This window comes from Ptiloglossa arizonensis, chromosome 6, assembly GCF_051014685.1.
Source record: "Ptiloglossa arizonensis isolate GNS036 chromosome 6, iyPtiAriz1_principal, whole genome shotgun sequence".
Lineage (NCBI taxonomy): Eukaryota > Metazoa > Arthropoda > Insecta > Hymenoptera > Colletidae > Ptiloglossa > Ptiloglossa arizonensis.
Genome location: NC_135053.1, coordinates 18100041 through 18117820, shown reverse-complemented (window position 1 = coordinate 18117820; position 17780 = coordinate 18100041). Strand labels below are relative to the sequence as shown.

Here is a 17780-nt window from a genome sequence, read left to right as displayed (position 1 = left end):
ATTAATAAGTGATCGGAATCAGTAGGAAACTAATGTTTACAAGTTCGTAAATCTAAATGTTATCGAAACAAATAATTACAAGTGTAAGAGTTAAAATAAACACACCTAAGATTTTCGAATCTGAACGATAGTCGAAGTGACACCATAAATCAGTCCTGGATATCCCAGGAATAAATATGATATTGATATTGAAATTTTGATTAGTTGAGAAGTATTCAAAAACAGTGTTTGATCGATCCTAAATCAGTCCTTGGTATCCCAGGAATAAATACGAAATTGATATTGAAATTTTAAGAAGTTGAAAAGTATTCAAAATTGTGATAAAAGAGTTCAAAAGGTTTGAAAAAAAAAAGAAATCGAAAAGTAGGTCCGAGAGATCAAAGGTATCTAAAACTAATCTCACATTTACAGTGAAAAGGCTCGAGGACTGAAAAGTAGTTAAATTTGAATATCAAGGAGGAAGAACGTTTAAAAAAAAATCCCCACTAGAACAAAAAGGGCACTTTAGAGTACCCCCCGAAGTAATTCCGGCTAAAAAGCAGCCTTGCATCAACGTATGCACATCAATGACTCTGCTCTCGTGCCGGTGAATCCTCGAGCGCATCATTCATAATAAATCTTGAACTTGACCCAAGACGACCATCATTAGTGATAACGACGGGAATAGTACGTTGCTTTGATTAGACAAGCGTGCGTAACACGAGTGAACACGCTCGTTGGTGATTAAGCACCGGCGTGATAACGGACGTTCTTCTCGTTCGAGTGCACGCGATCCTGTTCGGAGACGCTTTCCATGCACGCACGTGTTCGTCTCGCGATCCAACCGAGAATCTGAAGCGTTGATATCCCCTTTTTTATTCAGTTCGTTTCACCGGTTTGTTTTACCTATAGCTCGTTTTCTACAGAACGATTCAAATTAGACAAACTCGAAAACGTCACTAACGAACCACCCTGTATAATCACTGCGAAGTATTTTTATCATTTCGGTCAATTATTGATCGTTACTTCGAACAAGCAGCAAAAATGCCGAAAGCAACCGCACAGACGAAACCGGAACCATTTCCCGTCTTCGTTCATCGCTAACGAAAATTATAATTTTGTATACTTGTTATTAAGAGACGACAAAAATATCATCAACGAATTGGCGAGGTTTTCCCGGTTAAAACGAGTACAAACACGACCCACTTCGGACCACTTTTAATTACGCGATATTCGACATACTTGCAAAATACTTGAAATTACGTGTAACTAAAAATGGTCCGAACATGGTCGTGTTTGGACTCGTTTTAATCGGGAGAATCTCGCCAATCCGACGGTGATAGTTTTACGTAAACAAAATGAGAATAAACAATTTTACAATATTCGACGATGATCGACTCAGTCCGCGCGCGGTAACGATCGCCCTCGGTCGCACGGTACACCGGGGTAAAATGAACTTGTCACTACTACTATGTGAAAATGTGCTCGAGTCATCGCCAATCAGCTTACGTATCCAACCGCGCTTCAACAACCGGAAGTGGCAGCTTCTGCACACATTTATAGCTACATGGACAGGTTTTTACGAAGCCAGTGAACACACAGGGCTCAAAGCGAAACAGAAAATATCGTTCCCCCGGGAAGAAACACTACCCACCCCGGATACATGGAAATAGAAGAGAATCGACATTTCTCAACACTGGAACACCCTCGAATAACGATCTTTTCACTCTTTCGTGATTTTTGGCCGAGTATCCGACCATGATGATCAATTCGTCGCGCGAACTGATGCACCTTCTGTCTCGCACGTGTGGCATCATCCATCGATAGTTTCGTTCGGTCGATGTTAGTTGCTATGAAAATAATGGTTACGTCACCGGAGACGGTGATCATTCACGTATTTTGAGCGGCGTATTATTTCAGCCAGTACTAACGAAAACGGATTTCACGGTGGATATTAAACGGTTTTCCTTGAAATTTCATTCCCCGAAAGCTTCCGGCAAATATTCGCCAGATTTATGAAACGATCGCGGCCGTTTTCAATTACTGTACAAGTTTCTCGAAGCTCGGTCCGCCGCGGTACACATTCTTTGTACGTAATATCGCGATGAATTCCTGGAATCCACGTGTACCTTTCCACGAGGGAGTGTTTGGAGACCTTTTCGAAAGATGGCAGGGAACTTTTAGAAAAAAAAAAAACGACCAAGCACTCCCAGCCAGACCCGAGATAAGAGCGGAAAGAGAGCGAAATGCGAACACAGGGTTCAACGACCAACGAGACACCGACCGGATATTATTCAACGTTGAGATCGTGTCTCATCGATCACTCGAAATCGGGGACCGATCGTTCGTCATTTTTACGTGCACGTTTCCACGTAAAAAACCTCGAAAACGGATGACCGGGATTAATAATTCATTATTTCCCGCGCGAAACAACACCTGCAGATCGTGCGAGAAACTAGCCCGAACGAAGTTCTTTGTGTTACACTGAAACGGCCGAAGACACTGAGGTCGATCACTTGTACGAGGAACCACGTTCACTATCTTCTCAATTTTTCTCTCGAATTTATACCAATTATTTCAAACCAGTTTCGACGCTTCTAAGTCCCTTTTACCCTTTTTCTTTTCAAATATATTTAAAATTTGCTTAAAAACCTTTGTCGAGTTCGTTTAAAATTTGCCCTCGAATTCGAATGAAATTCGTGTGAAATATTTGCCCTCGAATTCGATTGAAATTTGTGTGAAACATTTGTTCTCAAATTCGAATCAAATTCGATTCAAATTTCTTCTCAAATTCGATTCAAATTTCACCTCAAAATCGATTCAAATTTCTTCTCAAATTTAATTCGAATTTCTTCTCAAATTCAATTTGAATTTTTTCTCAAACTTGATTCAAATTTTTTCTCAAACTCGATTCGATTTTCTTCTCAAACTCCATTCGAATTTCTTCTCAAACTTAACTCAAATTTCTTCTCAAAATCGATTCAAATTTCTTCTCAAATTCATTTAAAATCTTATCGCAGATTATTTGAAAATAATCTCGATACTTTTAATTTCGAAATTTTCTATACTTCGTGGTACAAATCCCGTACATAAAATTCACACTTCCGTCCTCCAAGCGTTACGCGAAACAAAACATCTCGAATTTCCTTCGATCTTCCACTCCGCTTGTTCGAGCTCTTCCCCCTCGAACTTCTCCCAATACGGTACTCTCGATCCCTCTCACTCCTCGGCCCGGAAACTTCTCGCTTTTCACTTCAAACTCGTCCAATCTCCATCTTCAAATTATAACCAATCTCGTCCGTTAAACTTTCTTCGTCTTTCGTTCCCCACTTCCTCTCAAACTTCGACGCGTTCTCCGCCCAAACTTTCTTCCAATCTAGTTCCAGGGACTCGCCCCGACGAACTTCCACGACTTTTCTTCTCCTCAGGCTCAATCACTCGTTCGAAACTTCAACAATTTATTCACAGGGCGCGCAACCTCCCCCCGGAACTCAACTTGCCGTGACGTGATCCGAGTTTCCATTTCGTGCTACTGCGCAGACTTGGAAAGATTGCATCTGGAAGAAATTCTCGCGGAAACAAAAATTTAAAAAAAAAATAAATAAAAAAAAAAAACTTTCAGTGGGTGAGAATTTCCATAAAGATCTCCGTTACCGTGGAAAACACAATTTCAACGACGCGAGAAGATATCTGTCGCGCGACGATCACTCGAGTGCATTCTTCGCGGTTCCTCGCAGTACCTTCGACTTCGTTCGCGTGCGCGCGCGCGCGAAGTTTTCGGAATCCCTGTTCGTTGAACGCAGCAAGGGCAAATACTGGACGCCGCGAGAACAACGATCGAAGCACGGGCATACGGTGGTCCGTCGTCACGGTGAACGCGGAGGTGGACCGCGTGTTCTCGAAATACACGAAAACGTCGAGTATTTCGACGCGGCGGGCAGGTAGAGCTGAACTAAGCGGCGCGCGGTTCCCGTGGACGCTTTTCGAGCGATAGCAGAGCGCCGGCGGAGAGGTCGAGGCAGAACCAGAACACGCCACCCGCTCGTACCCGCTTCGTGACTGGATTTTTCCTCCGGTTTATTTATAAGCGCATTAATATTCTCGCTCTCGAGCCGCTCAATGGCATTTCCGTGGCACCGACTGCGAACCGATCGCCCCGAATCTCGTTCTTAAAGTACGAGCAGTATTTCCTGGAAAATGGAAAAACGCAACGACTCTTCCGGATCGAAATCATCCCCCCCTGTTCGTATTCAGAGGCGAACAATCCGCAAGAGAGCGACGAGACCTAGTTTCGTCCGCTAATGAAAATTAAAAAAAATTTTCTTCTTCTCGTTCTACATTCCTGAGGACACTTTCAACGGATTGGCGAGATTCTCCCGGTGAGAACGAGTCCAAACACGACCTCGTTCGGACCACTTTTAATTATACTTTGCGCGAGTCATCTTTTAAAAATCGTACACTAGGTGAAATTGTAAGTACTCCGAACAGGGTCGTGTTTGGGCTCGTTTTCACCGGGAGAACCTCGCCGATTCGTTGGCAAGTGTCTCGCGAGGATATAATGGAAATTATTAAAAAGTTTCGTTCTCGTTGGCGGTAACTGTGGAGAGATTCGCGCGACTTTATACGTATTGGGCATCGTGAAAATGAACGAGAGTTAACGGAAAAAATTCAACGAATTTCGGTCCGTGGACTTACAGAAATAGTATGATTGTAGGTCAACGATTAATGTTTGTAAATAATCTATCTGTCTAGGTGTTTTAATATAAAGAAGCATTCGATACAATATTTTCTCTTTGTAAAAATTCATTAATGTTCCTTAAGCAAAGACTGGAATTCAGTATAGTCTTTCTACGATACATAACACATTTTCTCTAAAATTTTTAATGCGCGATAAAATCTAATAAATTACTATTTTACCATACAAGAACGCGCTTTTGAAATATCTGCAAAACAGAGTATCAGGTGATCAGAATCCTCTCTCTCTCTCTCTCTCCAGAGTCCACAAGTTCTAGACTCGTTTCTAGTATCTACCACTTCGTGCACCTTCTTCGAAGAACGCGATACGGTTCAACGTTTCAAAGATTTTCTAAATTCCCGACAACCCGTAGAAACACGGCCATCTCCGAGCATCGCACGCGTCTCTATCATCTCGGCGCCTGTTTCTGCTCCTCTGTCGGTAAATACACCCCATTCCGGTTCACCGACGTCCATTTATCTTTCGCTTCTTCGTACGGAGCTCCGCGTTTTTCTTCCACGTGGTCATGCGCGGTGTATCCACCCATCCCTCCTTCCCCCCTACCCATTTCTAATTCCCCCATGGTTTCGTTTCTTGTTACGTCAATTAAAAGTCACCGTGCAAATCGTTTAGTTTCTCTGGGTTGTCTCCCGTCTACGTTTGTTGGTCTTTCTTCCCCCACCGTGCGCTTCTCTCTGTCTTTCGTCGCGGTCGACCGAGTGGGGGCGTGGAACGGGGGAGGGGAGAGAGCATCGCGCATTTTGTTACAACGTGCAGGCACCGCCCCGCCCCCTCTCCCCACTCCGCGGATCCAGTGGCTCGTTTCGAGTCGGAACAAGAGCAGACGAGAGCTTAAAGTGCCCCGGCGCAGTCGAGTTTTCAGAACGCGAAAAGCAACGCTCGAAATTCGCTCCTCGCGTTCCGCTCTCCTCTCGTTTCAAGCATCCTTCACCGAGACGAGGAGCGGTAATTCGGTCGAGGAATTCTTCCATGTTTTGCTCGTTTCGCTCGTATCGATAACGCCACGTGATAACCGAATTTCCCGTGATTTCTCTCCTCTTTAAGGAGAACATTATAAAATGTTCTGGAAGAAAAAGTCTCTCTGTTCTCCTCTTCTGGAACGTAGTATCCAATGGTCCCCCGGTTATAGGAAATCGCGGGAACGCGATTTTTTCATTTAACCGGGGACTTGTGTAATAATTATAGATTTAGTACTCAGTAGATTCAATCAGGGTACGATACAATAAATCATAGATACAAGGCGAAAAATTGGAACGAAACGTGAAAATTAAAAAAAAAAAAAAGGAAATTCATTCGCGAAAATGGACTCCTTTTCTTGCCACGATGTTTAAATATCGCGTTCCAATTCTATTTTCAATCTCGCGTACAGCTTTATGAATTAATCATCGCTCTACGTGCGCCGACTGTTTTTACGTACTTTTTTTTTTTTTAAATCCCATTTCTTCGCGAGACTCGTAAAAGTTCCCAGGGTCATTTTCTCCGACTTCAAACAACCCGTTACTTCGAAGATAAATAATCGTTCCGTACTGTACGGCAGACTCTGCAGATGGTTGGAAACCATACTCTCGGAACGCAAGAGAAAAGTCTTTCAACGAGGTAAAACCTACGTATACGGAACTTAATTCATTCCCGGAATTGTTTATTTTTAGCCTTAACCGCGTTTCAACGCGAAGCGCACAAATCACTTTGAGGTTTCGAAGCGTCATCGATGTTTGTTTGCCGAGCGACAAATTCTGCGCCGCGAAGTTCCGCGAATGCGCACCTCCGGTGCGTAAGTATCCAGCGGAGTAACGGGACGTTTTCGGGGCACGTGATTGGTCGAGACTTTGACGAGCTTTTTGCGTGAAAATGACTCGTTCGCGACACACGGTTCCTTCTGAAATGTTTATCCTCGCGTCGCGTAGAATGCGTAGAAATAATAATTTTGAAAAATTTGATTTTTAATTTTAAACTCTTCGTTCGTACCGACAGGCATGCCTTTACTGTAGACTTTGGCCACAGTATTTTAGTATTCTTCGACGATAAATGAAAAATACGACACGAAATATTAAAGGATAATTTTTAAACAAGAAAGGAAATCGAGAAGAGAAAAATATATATACCTATACGTATAAATATTCTATCACTTTCCTCAACTACTCACACTTTGTTGAGTTCTTGAGCTAATTATTTTTCACCAAAGAATTCACGATCGAAGTTATCGATCCACGTTTTATAAAACGCCCTGTAGATTTTTTCGACATCGATGACAAACGATGTCCGACAAAATTCGAAAATACATCCCGAAACTCTGAATGACAAGAAAAGGGTAACGCGACAGCGGCACGAGATCGTAAAGAGGGTTTAAAGAAAGAAAAACAAAAAAAATTGAAAAAATTCTTACGATGAATTCGACACGAAAATCGTGTCCACTCTAACCGCGCGAAAATTTTGGAAATGAGTTACGATAAAAGGAACAAGTTGTGTTAATGGCGGGAAACATTAAACATCGGCTCACTGTACACGAATATTTCCCTGAGATCGTAGATGGACCGTTTTATTTCTAGCGGAGCGTGTTCGAAGCTTTCGAGACGTTGAAAATTTATATCCATGTTTTGCGAAGTCGAGAAAAAATTACAAATAAAAAAAAGAAAAAAAACAATAGTGGCACAAAATTGAAAAGTATTTCGACGGCCGTGAACCTCTCAATTCTTGAACACGAAATATTTCTAACGTTAAACGTCGATGAAAACGTTAATCAAAGTGTACATATGCGTATCGTCGATAAAAAAAACGATGGAAAACATCAGCGCCACCTATCACGCGCGAGCGTCGAAATCTCCAGACGCGATAACTCTCCTTCGCCAATTTCAAAACAGGTACTCGAAACGTTTCAAGAGGATAATCTACACGTCGAGGATCGACGTACCGAACGAGAATTGTCACCACGGTGAATATTTTTAAAAGCTGCTCGTTACCGTTCGCCTGTAAACCGACTGCTTAAGTTAAAATTAACGGCTCGACAACGTATGACGCGCGACCGCGTCAGATCGTCGGAGCAATGTGGTCCGTTACGAGGGATATGATACCGCGTGTCAAATTTAAACGACTCAATCCACACGCGTGCAACATCGTTTCAGAGACCCGAAAATGAAAAGGAAAATGTGTAAAATCTCCATAATAACAATTCCAATACTTTGTGCATACTGTTTTAGAAACTAACACTATCTTGTTCAACAAAAACAATCACCGAAACTGGAAACTCTCACTTTTTAAAATTGTGAATTAATTCAATTTTTGAAAAATCCTTTTTTTAAGTGAAGTGAACAATTTTTTCACGAATATTATCATGGTATAAAAATAAAGAGAAATAATTTCACCATTTACCTTGTGTTTTTACATTGTAATAATTAGAAGGAACAATTATTAAAAAATATCGGCGTAGTTTCATAATCACAGATAATATGATCTATAAATTCTTGTTTGGACAAAATCGATTGGTCACTCAAGGTCAGTGAGAGACTACCCCCACCATATATCTCGTGGCTCTCCGCACAAATCGTGCATACGCTGTTCGTCTATCGGAGAAGCAACAGAGAGAAATCAGAGGAGACATTGTCGAATTCTCGACGAGTATCTCCAAAAACAAAAACGTAATTGAAATTTCCGTGAATTGCGAAGGGACATAAAAAAGTTACAGATTCGACGCACGTTGAATTGTTATTTTTCGGTGTCCCTTTGTTGTGACGCGTGTAACGACAAAAAGAGGGTCCATTGAGGCAGAGTTCACCAGAGTCCCGTACGAGTCGCTTGTTCTCGCGAGAGAGCCCTCTGCTTGAAAATGACGGGGACGATAAAGTGGCCGAGCGTTCCGGAACATAAATTCGTAATGTCGCGTTCTCGTTTTATCGTTGCGCGCCGCCATCAGTTTCGCGAAAGTGGAATTCTTAGCATCGAGAAACCGAAGAATGAAAAATCACCGCCCATTAGCTCATCGACTCGCGGATAAATTTCCAACCAAGGGACACCGTGGCGGCGCATACGTGTTATCTTTCGGTGCATAAATCTCGTTTGACAAATTGCCGAGTTGGAAGAAAATTTGACGCCCGCGACTAACGTTGAACTGAATTTCGCTGGGAAATGAAAGGTTGACTGTCGCGGGCCTGTGAAAGACGAATCGTTTCTCGAAAGCAGTAGTTTGCAGGCAAGAGAATCGAGCACGCTATATATATACATACTGGTCTAGTATACCCCTTCTTATAGTAATAACGTGTACACTACCGTTTCTACAAAATGATAGTACATGACCATATCAACCGATTCGATAGAAAAGTGATATATATAAAGTAAAAAATTTTCGAAATTTTTCCCGATGAATAAACCAATCCAGACTGAACCTAAAATGGCATACTGACGTCTTTCATAACCCTATCATTTTTACATATTCCACAATCGCAATAAATTGCGCTATACCTGAAAAATTCCTCTTAATAATCACCCCCTCCTTTTTCTCGTCGAGAAAAAAACAACAAAAAATTGTTTCGAAAGAATAAATTTCATGTTTCATTTAATTACATTACATAAGGTGCCTGCTGGATTTCCAGTTCCGATTGAATTGTTCCTTCGTTGGAAAAAATACAACGATGAAGACACCTTCGTTGGGTTTTTCGGCCCAAAATACCACACTGCTCCCACCCCCTTTCGAAACACTGCGTGACGCGACACGGTCGCAACCTACGCGGCAACGAAACTGTCGAAGACAATGCAGAAATTCTTCGTCTCGAGAAACGTATCACTGGCGTCGTTCGTGTCGCGTTGATGGTGCAGGGTGAGATGCGAAGGGGGCGAGGGAGGATGCGTGTCTCGTCTTGTCGCGTGTTCCCAGTGGCGGCCATGCCGCGTTACCGGCAAGAGGTTGTTAAAATAGCACGCACTGTAGAGCTCCCGACGCGTTCAACGCGACACGAGGGAAGAAAAAAAAAAAACTTTTCGTGTGTCCACGTCGATGCGCGGCGGCTCGTTCTGCGCGAAAGTCGCGTCTAAGCTTAGAGCTTCTCGCATCGCGTCACAATTTGTGTGCACGGCGAGGCAATCGGGCAGAGGACACGGTATTTTGTTTCAAAACATACAAACTCGCGCGAAAGTGATTCTCTGGTCGAAACGACCGAGTCTGTAGCGCCGGCTCGACTTGTGGAACCGTTGATACTTCGATTTTCTCACGAACCGAAATAAGGTTAGAAACACATACGAAATTGGGTATCGAAAAGTGCGCATTTTTGTTGCTGGTAAATCGAACAGTGAAAACAATTTATCGGTTAAGATTTTAAAAAGTTCTTTTTACGAACTACGTACGTAATTTTGCGTATTCGAACCATTTGTTCAATATGTAATAAAAATTCGATCGAACGATAGTGATGTTCAGAGTGGAACGCGATAATTGACTCGAGAATTAATTTAATCGTGTAATTCGATGCAGGGATATTGAAATTTAAAGGCGATTGAAAATATTCGGGATACATTGTTGCAGAGAAGTTGGCGATCGAATCCAATTTCTCGAGAGTTACGGAGTTTTCGGTTCACGGATTGCTTCTAGACAGGGTGTTGAAAAATGGAAGGGGATTGCAACCTGACGAGCCACCAGCCTGTGTAATTTTACGACATAATAATATCACGCAACATTCTTGCGAACGTATATTCTGGCGAACGTAAAATTATACGAGCCAGAACAGTCGTCTATTATGATACACCGATAATACCTACCGCGGCCATAATCAACGAGTCAGTGTGGATAGAGCATTATACTCGCAATCTTATCGTCACACGATCTCCTGTGTGCAGAGCCGGCGCCCATGATCTCGACCGAGAGAAGTGGAAGGTGCATTCTGGTCTTTGGCAGGCATGCAACGTGGCCCCCCCCCCTTCCCTCCTCATTTCTCTCCTGACAAACCTAGCGATGGGCTCAAGACGTCGTTTGAAATTGAGAGTCATCGAAAGAAATTGTTTACGAACAACCGATAAATCTTGAGAATACAACTCTTGAAAGTGTTAAATATATCGAAATTATAAAAAATGTTGAGAATTATCCTGTAAGAGAGATCTTAAAGAACGTACAAAGTGTCTGTTGTAATAAAGAGTACGAACAATTTCGTAGACTTTCAGATAATTAAAATCATAAATTCTGGAAAAGTAGAAAGTCTCGATAGGATCGAGAATATCGGAGACCTGTCTATGAAATAATTAATGAATCTCGAATATCTAGAAAGTTTCGCAAGCACTGACAGTATTGAAAAGCTGTCGATGAATTAATCGATAACTCTATGGAGACTAAAAAGAGCCAAGGCAGTGAGAATATCGAAGAACTGTCGGCGAAATAATTAATCTTATGATTTCTTAGAATCGTGAAAGCTTAGATTTCGATCGTTTGTACAAGTTACATCGACCTCTTAAATATGAATATAATTCTTTATTCGGAACGAGATTCAACATAAACAATTTTAATATTTCCATACCGATTTCAATGCATTTAAAGAATTCTTGTATTGCTCAGTTAGCGCAACACTGATTGGTCGTACAAGGTCAACGAAGGGCTACCCCCACCACTCTATCTCTCGCCATTCCGCGCGACTCAGAGACTGACAGTCCTTGGCGTAATTCGTAACGAGGGAAATAGAGTCCAGTGACGAACGAATATCATTTCGAATTATACTTATCGAGTGCTAGACCAATACCCGCGAAACTTCCAACAAGGCCAGAATTCTTCCTTAAACAATCGAAAACTACATAACATTTGTTACAGTGTTCTTTCAACTTCGTCGAAATTCACAAATTCCACCCAGGCTTGTTTCCTTTGATATCTCGCTTCGGAGTTTAATTTCTTCAGCTCCGTAGAATCAGATAATTTCTGAATCGGATAATTTGCTAATTCTGTCGCATTTTTCGCAATGTTGAACGACATCGGTATGCTTCGCGATTGGTAATTCGACGCTGAATTAATGTTAAACTCAAATCCATGAAAATATCTTCGCGAAAAGATTTGTCGCCAACCTTTTTTGCTATTCGAGTCGAAAGTTTGCTCAGCTATTCGAATCGAAAGTTTACTCAGAAGGGGAATCGAATCGCCATCACGGTTCTTCGAAGAAAGAGACTCGGGTAATTCTCACCGCATAGACGAGGCGGCGAGGAGCAGCGAACGAGGCGAACAGAGTGGAGAAAGGCGTCCCGATAGTGTACTAGGGAATGTGCGTAAGAACACGAGAAAAATGAGAAGGAACGCGAGAAGGACAGACGGTGGGAGACGCGTGCGCAAAGGGAACAGGAGAAAAGTTACGCGCGGAAGAGAGCAAAAGTGTGGTGGTACGTGCACGAGAGATGAGCGACGGGGCGGAGATCAGCGCGCGGGTTATTTATAGGGTTACAATAACGCGAGTTGATAAAACGCCAGGCGACAGACCGGGCTACGTGAATTATTGCGGGTGTACGCACGTGCACGACATAATATTACGGCCTGATGACCGTGCACGCAACGCATAACCGCGACCGAAAGAGATTAACCCCCTTAAGCGCGTGAATTTTTGCGCCGAGCCGAAGTAAAAGAAATTTTTCTCGCCAATCGACGGAGATTGTACAACCGAATAAAAGAAACTGGTATACGCACCATTTGCGATACCCCGTGCGGTTGAAAGGTTAATGCATTCGACTGCAATATGCATTAAGGTTCTTTTCTCTCTTTTAAGCTGTTGACGAGGGTTTCGTCGAACGAAATTTTTGAACGGATAATTTTTCTTTTTGCAGTAACATTAATATACGTATACGTTACGATAGCGTTGAATACTGATACTTGAAATTTGATTGTATCGCTGGTAATTGAATTTAAGTGAATACGGGAGTATCGAAGACTTACCTTTTTGCTAGATTTGAAGACGTTACACTTGAAGGTATTGCTGCTCCCATCGCGGGCAATGTAGCTAAAAATTTTCAAATCGTGGCTATCGTGGGAGACGTAAAATATCCTGGAACAATAAACAAATTTATTTACTATTTACAGGAGAACTGTACGAGAATTGTAATTTCGAAAATTTTTCGAAGAATCTCGACAAGGAGTTAATCGTGCTTTGGAATGAAAATTTGTAATATTGGAAATCCGGAAAATGTGGGAAACACACTTGTTTGGAATTTCAATACTCCTTTCTCGTTACCGCAACGATTCATTGTTCAACGAATTAACCTCGTACGTGGATTAAATCTCCTGAAATTGGAAATGCTGAAAGTTTCAACAACCGTGTTTGGAATTTCAATTCACCTTTCTCGTTACCGCAAAAACTTCATTAGCCAAGGAGAATTAATTTCGCGCGTAAATTAAATTTTCTAAAATTGGAAATACTGTAGATGTAAAAAAAAATCTCGTTTGGAATTTCAATCCTTCTTGCTCGTCGCTACGAAGCATTCATTATCCAAAGAATTAATGTCGTGCATAAATTAAATATTCTAAAATCAGAAATACCGAACGTACGAAAAATCTCGTTTGGAATTTCAATCCTTCTTGCTCGTTACTGTAAAACATTAACTAGCCAGAATTAATCCAGTACATAAATTAAATTTTCTACAGTTGAAAATACTGAACATAGAAAGAATCTCGTTTGGAATTTCAATCCTTCCTGCTCGTTACTGTAAAACATTAATTAGCCAGAATGGATCCAGTACATAAATTAAATTTTCTACAGTTGAAAATACTGAACATAGAAAAAATCTCGTTTGGAATTTCAATCCTTCCCGCTCCCTGCTGTAAAACGTTAATTAACCAAAATAAATCTCGATTCAATTTTCGCGTATAAATTAAATTTTCCAAAATCGAAACCACTGAAAACTTCACCAACCCTGTTCTAAGTTTCAATGATCTTTTCTATTGGGTTGTTCGGAAAATCATTTCGTTTTTTTTTTTTTTTTTTTTTCATGAAAATGAAACACGATTTTTTTAGAATGTATAAATATTTTATTAAATTATATACTCTCCATTTTGAAAAACGAAACGACTTCCCGAACAACCCTGTAGTTAAGCAAAGAAAATTCACTAGCCGGAGGATCGTAGTCACATCCGGTCGATTGCTTGAATTATTCCGTTCTCCGTTGAAGATACGAAAAAGGACTCGGTACGAAATGTCAACGCCGCAATTAAGTTCTCAAGTAACTCAATCCCGGTGTAAGCAGAATGTCAACGATATCGTTTAAGCTTAACGTCGTTATTCATCGCCCGTTCCAATAGCTTCTCGCATTTGTCACAATCAGCAGAACGTATAATCCGTTGTGCCAGTTTCATCCGCCACCACGTTCGTAATTTACGATCCCGCACGCGCTTCGTGTGCCCCGCGACACCGCGCATTCCGCATCCGCGGAAGAAAAAGAATATTTCCGTTCGCGGACGCTTTGACGCCGACTGTTAGGGGGCTTCGATTTTATCCTCGAGCCGCGCGACGATCCCCCGATGGAAGAAAGTCGTTAAATTATTGCCCAACGAGGTGCACACTTTTACAGAATCGCGTTTACGATCGAACAGCTGGCTCGCGATAAGAGTGACAGGACTCTACGTTCGCGAAGTTCGAATGTCTCAACGGGACATTCCACGCGGATTATTTACAATCTTCCCGTGTCGTGAAATCATTATTCGGATATCCAACGGAGACATTTACAACGTGTCCCTCTCGAACGGTTCGAACGTAAAAATTTTTCGAATATTAGGTACGGTTAGGGTGTTTAGAAAATTGTAAATTTTAAATTGTCAGGGGGAGAGTGTCCTGGAGTCGATTATTTCAAAGTAGGAACTGAAAACGATGAACAGAGTGCGGTGATACGCGAATAATCGATACGAAATTATTTTCACTAATGAAATTTGTGTATATTGTCGTGGTATCTTCGCGGGAGTATCGTCGATCGATTGGCGAAGTTCTCCCGATGAAAATGAGTACAAACACGACCACATTCGGACCACTTTTAATTATTTTTGAATTATTTTTTTGGAAAATTTTTGATCGCGTAAAAATAAAAGTACTCCGAATGTGGCCGTGTTTGTACTCATATTCACCGGGGAAATCTCGCCGATTCGTTTCTAACACACTCGTGGAGATACAATGGAACACGTTGAAATTGTTTATTCGCGTGTAGACACGAGCGCCAGGTGTGTGCCGTGTAATATGAATTTTAGAGAAAACGTTCGAGGAGAGAGCACGTGAAACGAGAACGTAACAATCGTCTACACCTTTCGCTTTTCTTAACTAGAGACAATCCCGCGTGGAGATTATTAAACATTCCATTTGCAATATTGAAATTCCCACCAGTTAATATTTCCTTAATTAGACTCCGCGGAGTATTAGATATGAGAATGATTGAAAGTGCCGCGATGGAAGGAGCGGTAGTGGTAACTAGTTCCAGCAAAAACCTCGAAGAAGATCGTTCCCCCCTGAGCGAAGAGCACAGGTTTGATCATCCTACCTGTATATGGGATGGTGCATCAGGTATATCTTATTCTCGTCCATCCACTGTTGCTGCTTCTTCTGCGAGAACAGAGGACAAATAACGACTCATTAATCCATGATACATGGGGGCTGGTTTCGCGCGATGGAACGGTCGCGTGCAATAGCGTGTTCTAAGTGCGGTAAGGCTCTAAAATATTTATTCAAAATAGAATGAAAGTGGCTCGAGCGAGTTCTATTATTTCCAACCGACCAGTTCGTTCGAAACTTCAAAGAATCGTGGCTGGTTTATTTGACGGGCAGCATAGTCGGATAATTTCACGAATACCGTGTGAATCGCGGGAAATAGTATATTATTGTTCTCGTATCGATATGATATACACGACAGAACGTTTATCGTTTCGTATTACGGTTTCGTAGCGCTTGGGTTAGACGCACGTTGTTAGAATCAACGTTGCAAACCTTTTTTCCCCGTAACGACGTCCGATTTTTCTATCGCGATACTTTCATTGAATAACGAATCTAACATCGAATAAATACGGTTGACACGCGTACGTGTACTGCGCAGCGGTGCAACGAGCCAAAAACCACATTGCGATAAATCATGTGGTACTGTACCAAGTAACCGGCGTGTTAACATTGAAATGTAGAATATACTTTTAACACTTAGTTAACGATACTTTACGACCTATTAGATTTCGGACAGATATGTCTTATCGTCTATATGCTCAAAGTGACAACCTGAAATATCATTCTACCAAGAGTTTATTGGTACTCGAGGCTAAATACTTTCGTAATTATTTGGTTCTCGTAACGCCGATCGTACTCTTTGACTTTCACGGATAAGTACTCGGTATTTGGTATCTTAGTGCACGGTATTCAATATTGAACATTCGGTACTCGGTACTTAATACTTAATACTCGATATTCTTTAGTAGTTGCTCGGTAAACAAAATTCAGGATGCGGTACTCGGTACTCGATACGCAATATTCGGCATTCGATACGAAATACTCGGTATTCCGTACTCGAAATTTTGTACACGCTACTTGGTACGAAATTCGATACTCAGCATTCGGTATTCGAAATTTAGAACGCAGTATTCGGTACTCGAAATTTCGATCGCGGTACTCGGTATTCGAAATTCATAACGCGGTACTCGCTACTCGAAATACGATATTTGATACTTATCGTTCGATACTCGATACTCGGTATTCGGTACTCGAAATTTAGAACGCGGTACTCGGTACTCAAAATTTCGATCGCGGTATTCGGTATTCGAAATACGATATTTGATACTTATCGTTCGATACTCGGTATTCTGTACCCGAAATTTAGAACGCGGTACTCGGTACTCAAAATTTCGATCGCGGTATTCGGTATTCGAAATTCATAACGCGGTACTCGTTACTCGAAATACGATATTCAATATCTATAATACGATATTCGATTCTCGGTACTCTAGACATACTATAGGATACCGGTATTCCAGACCCCACTTTCGGTACTCGATTCAAAGTTCAGCCTCGCTCCTCTCCAACATTCTGTTCCCGATTCCCGCGAGTTACCAAACAACGATTTACCGTTTCGAGATACCACCGCACTGGTAAATTTTACGCCACACCTATATCCACCGCAACGAGTGCATCGCGAACGATAGCGAACAGGGAACAAATTCCACGGTAATTATGGTCGCGTCTCACGAGTTCCAGATAAACCACCGTGGGCAACTAAACGCACAATTACCTTCTTCTTACGAAGAGTGACTTTCAGGCCGTCCACCGATACCTCTAGCGTCACTTTCTTCTTTTTGATCCCTTTGGCCTTGAACTCGTACTGGGGACAAAATAAGACTGACGTTAACGACATTAACTGCCCGAAGGGCAGCACTACCCGTGGTTAATTAGAAATTATGCGAACTCACGCGGATTCTTCGCATCGCCGCCACGATCTCCACTCGGCTGGTCGGTCGAGGAACCTCCATAGAGCCGATGAACTACGGGGAAAAAGAGAATTAAAGGGTCTGCGAGCTTCGTTTGCATAGGCGGCATCCAGACCGTGAGTCATTCCCATATTGCCGGTTGCAAAGTAATTTTCTTAATTGCCTTAGCGGTTTATTACTCTGATTCGCGGGAATGCAAGGCGGATGATGTTGATCATCGTGAAATTCTATTGGAGCGCAGCTCGTCTGGGGACACAGGATGACTGAATGCTAGGAAAACAGGTTTCAACCTGGGTTTCCTTAAAAGAAACCGCGCTAAATTTAGATCGGGTTGCTTTTCAAAAGGAAATGCACCGAAGTCCAAGGTCGTTTCGTCGACGTGAACACGATTTCGTTGGAACATCCAGATAACGCAATTAATGTTATTACCGAATCTCGTTCGTATCGTATCACGGTCGACGATGAAGTGTGTACACGGGAAGTATGAACGATCGTTGAAATTTTCTAGAATGACCTTGCTTGACCTTGAACATTGTCAAATAATGAACCGATGGAATCATTTACAGTTCCAACTAAAATCTCTACTGAGAAACGATTTGGAGAATCGAGTTGACCTTGAAGTAATTTTCAAAGGACGAAAATAAAAGTATCATTTTTGTCAGG

At 41.9% G+C, this 17780-nt stretch overlaps 2 protein-coding genes and 1 long non-coding RNA gene across 11 annotated transcripts in view; 2 read left to right on the top strand and 1 right to left on the bottom strand.

Moving 5' to 3' along the window:
* LOC143148695 (carboxyl-terminal PDZ ligand of neuronal nitric oxide synthase protein) overlaps positions 1-17780 on the bottom strand; it is a 49444-nt gene that overhangs the window by 14218 nt on the left and 17446 nt on the right. The window contains exons 3-6 of one of the 5 annotated variants that reach the window (XM_076315284.1): positions 17100-17171; positions 16922-17011; positions 15197-15258; positions 12615-12723 (exon numbers count right to left, since the gene is read on the bottom strand). In XM_076315284.1, coding sequence (XP_076171399.1) covers positions 12615-12723; positions 15197-15258; positions 16922-17011; positions 17100-17171 — 333 coding nt within the window. Of the gene's footprint in view, positions 1-3047; positions 3913-9289; positions 9416-12614; positions 12724-15196; positions 15259-16921; positions 17012-17099; positions 17172-17780 lie in introns of those variants that run through there. The other 4 variants (XM_076315286.1, XM_076315289.1, XM_076315287.1 and 1 more) reach the window with 4 other exon arrangements.
* LOC143148703 (uncharacterized) overlaps positions 1-17780 on the top strand; it is a 47761-nt gene that overhangs the window by 18748 nt on the left and 11233 nt on the right. The gene's annotated exons all lie outside the window — the stretch shown is intronic.
* LOC143148706 (uncharacterized) lies at positions 9637-13378 on the top strand. Its single transcript, XR_012992571.1, has 3 exons — positions 9637-12427; positions 12506-12648; positions 12759-13378. It is a non-coding gene; the product is annotated as an uncharacterized LOC143148706 (long non-coding RNA).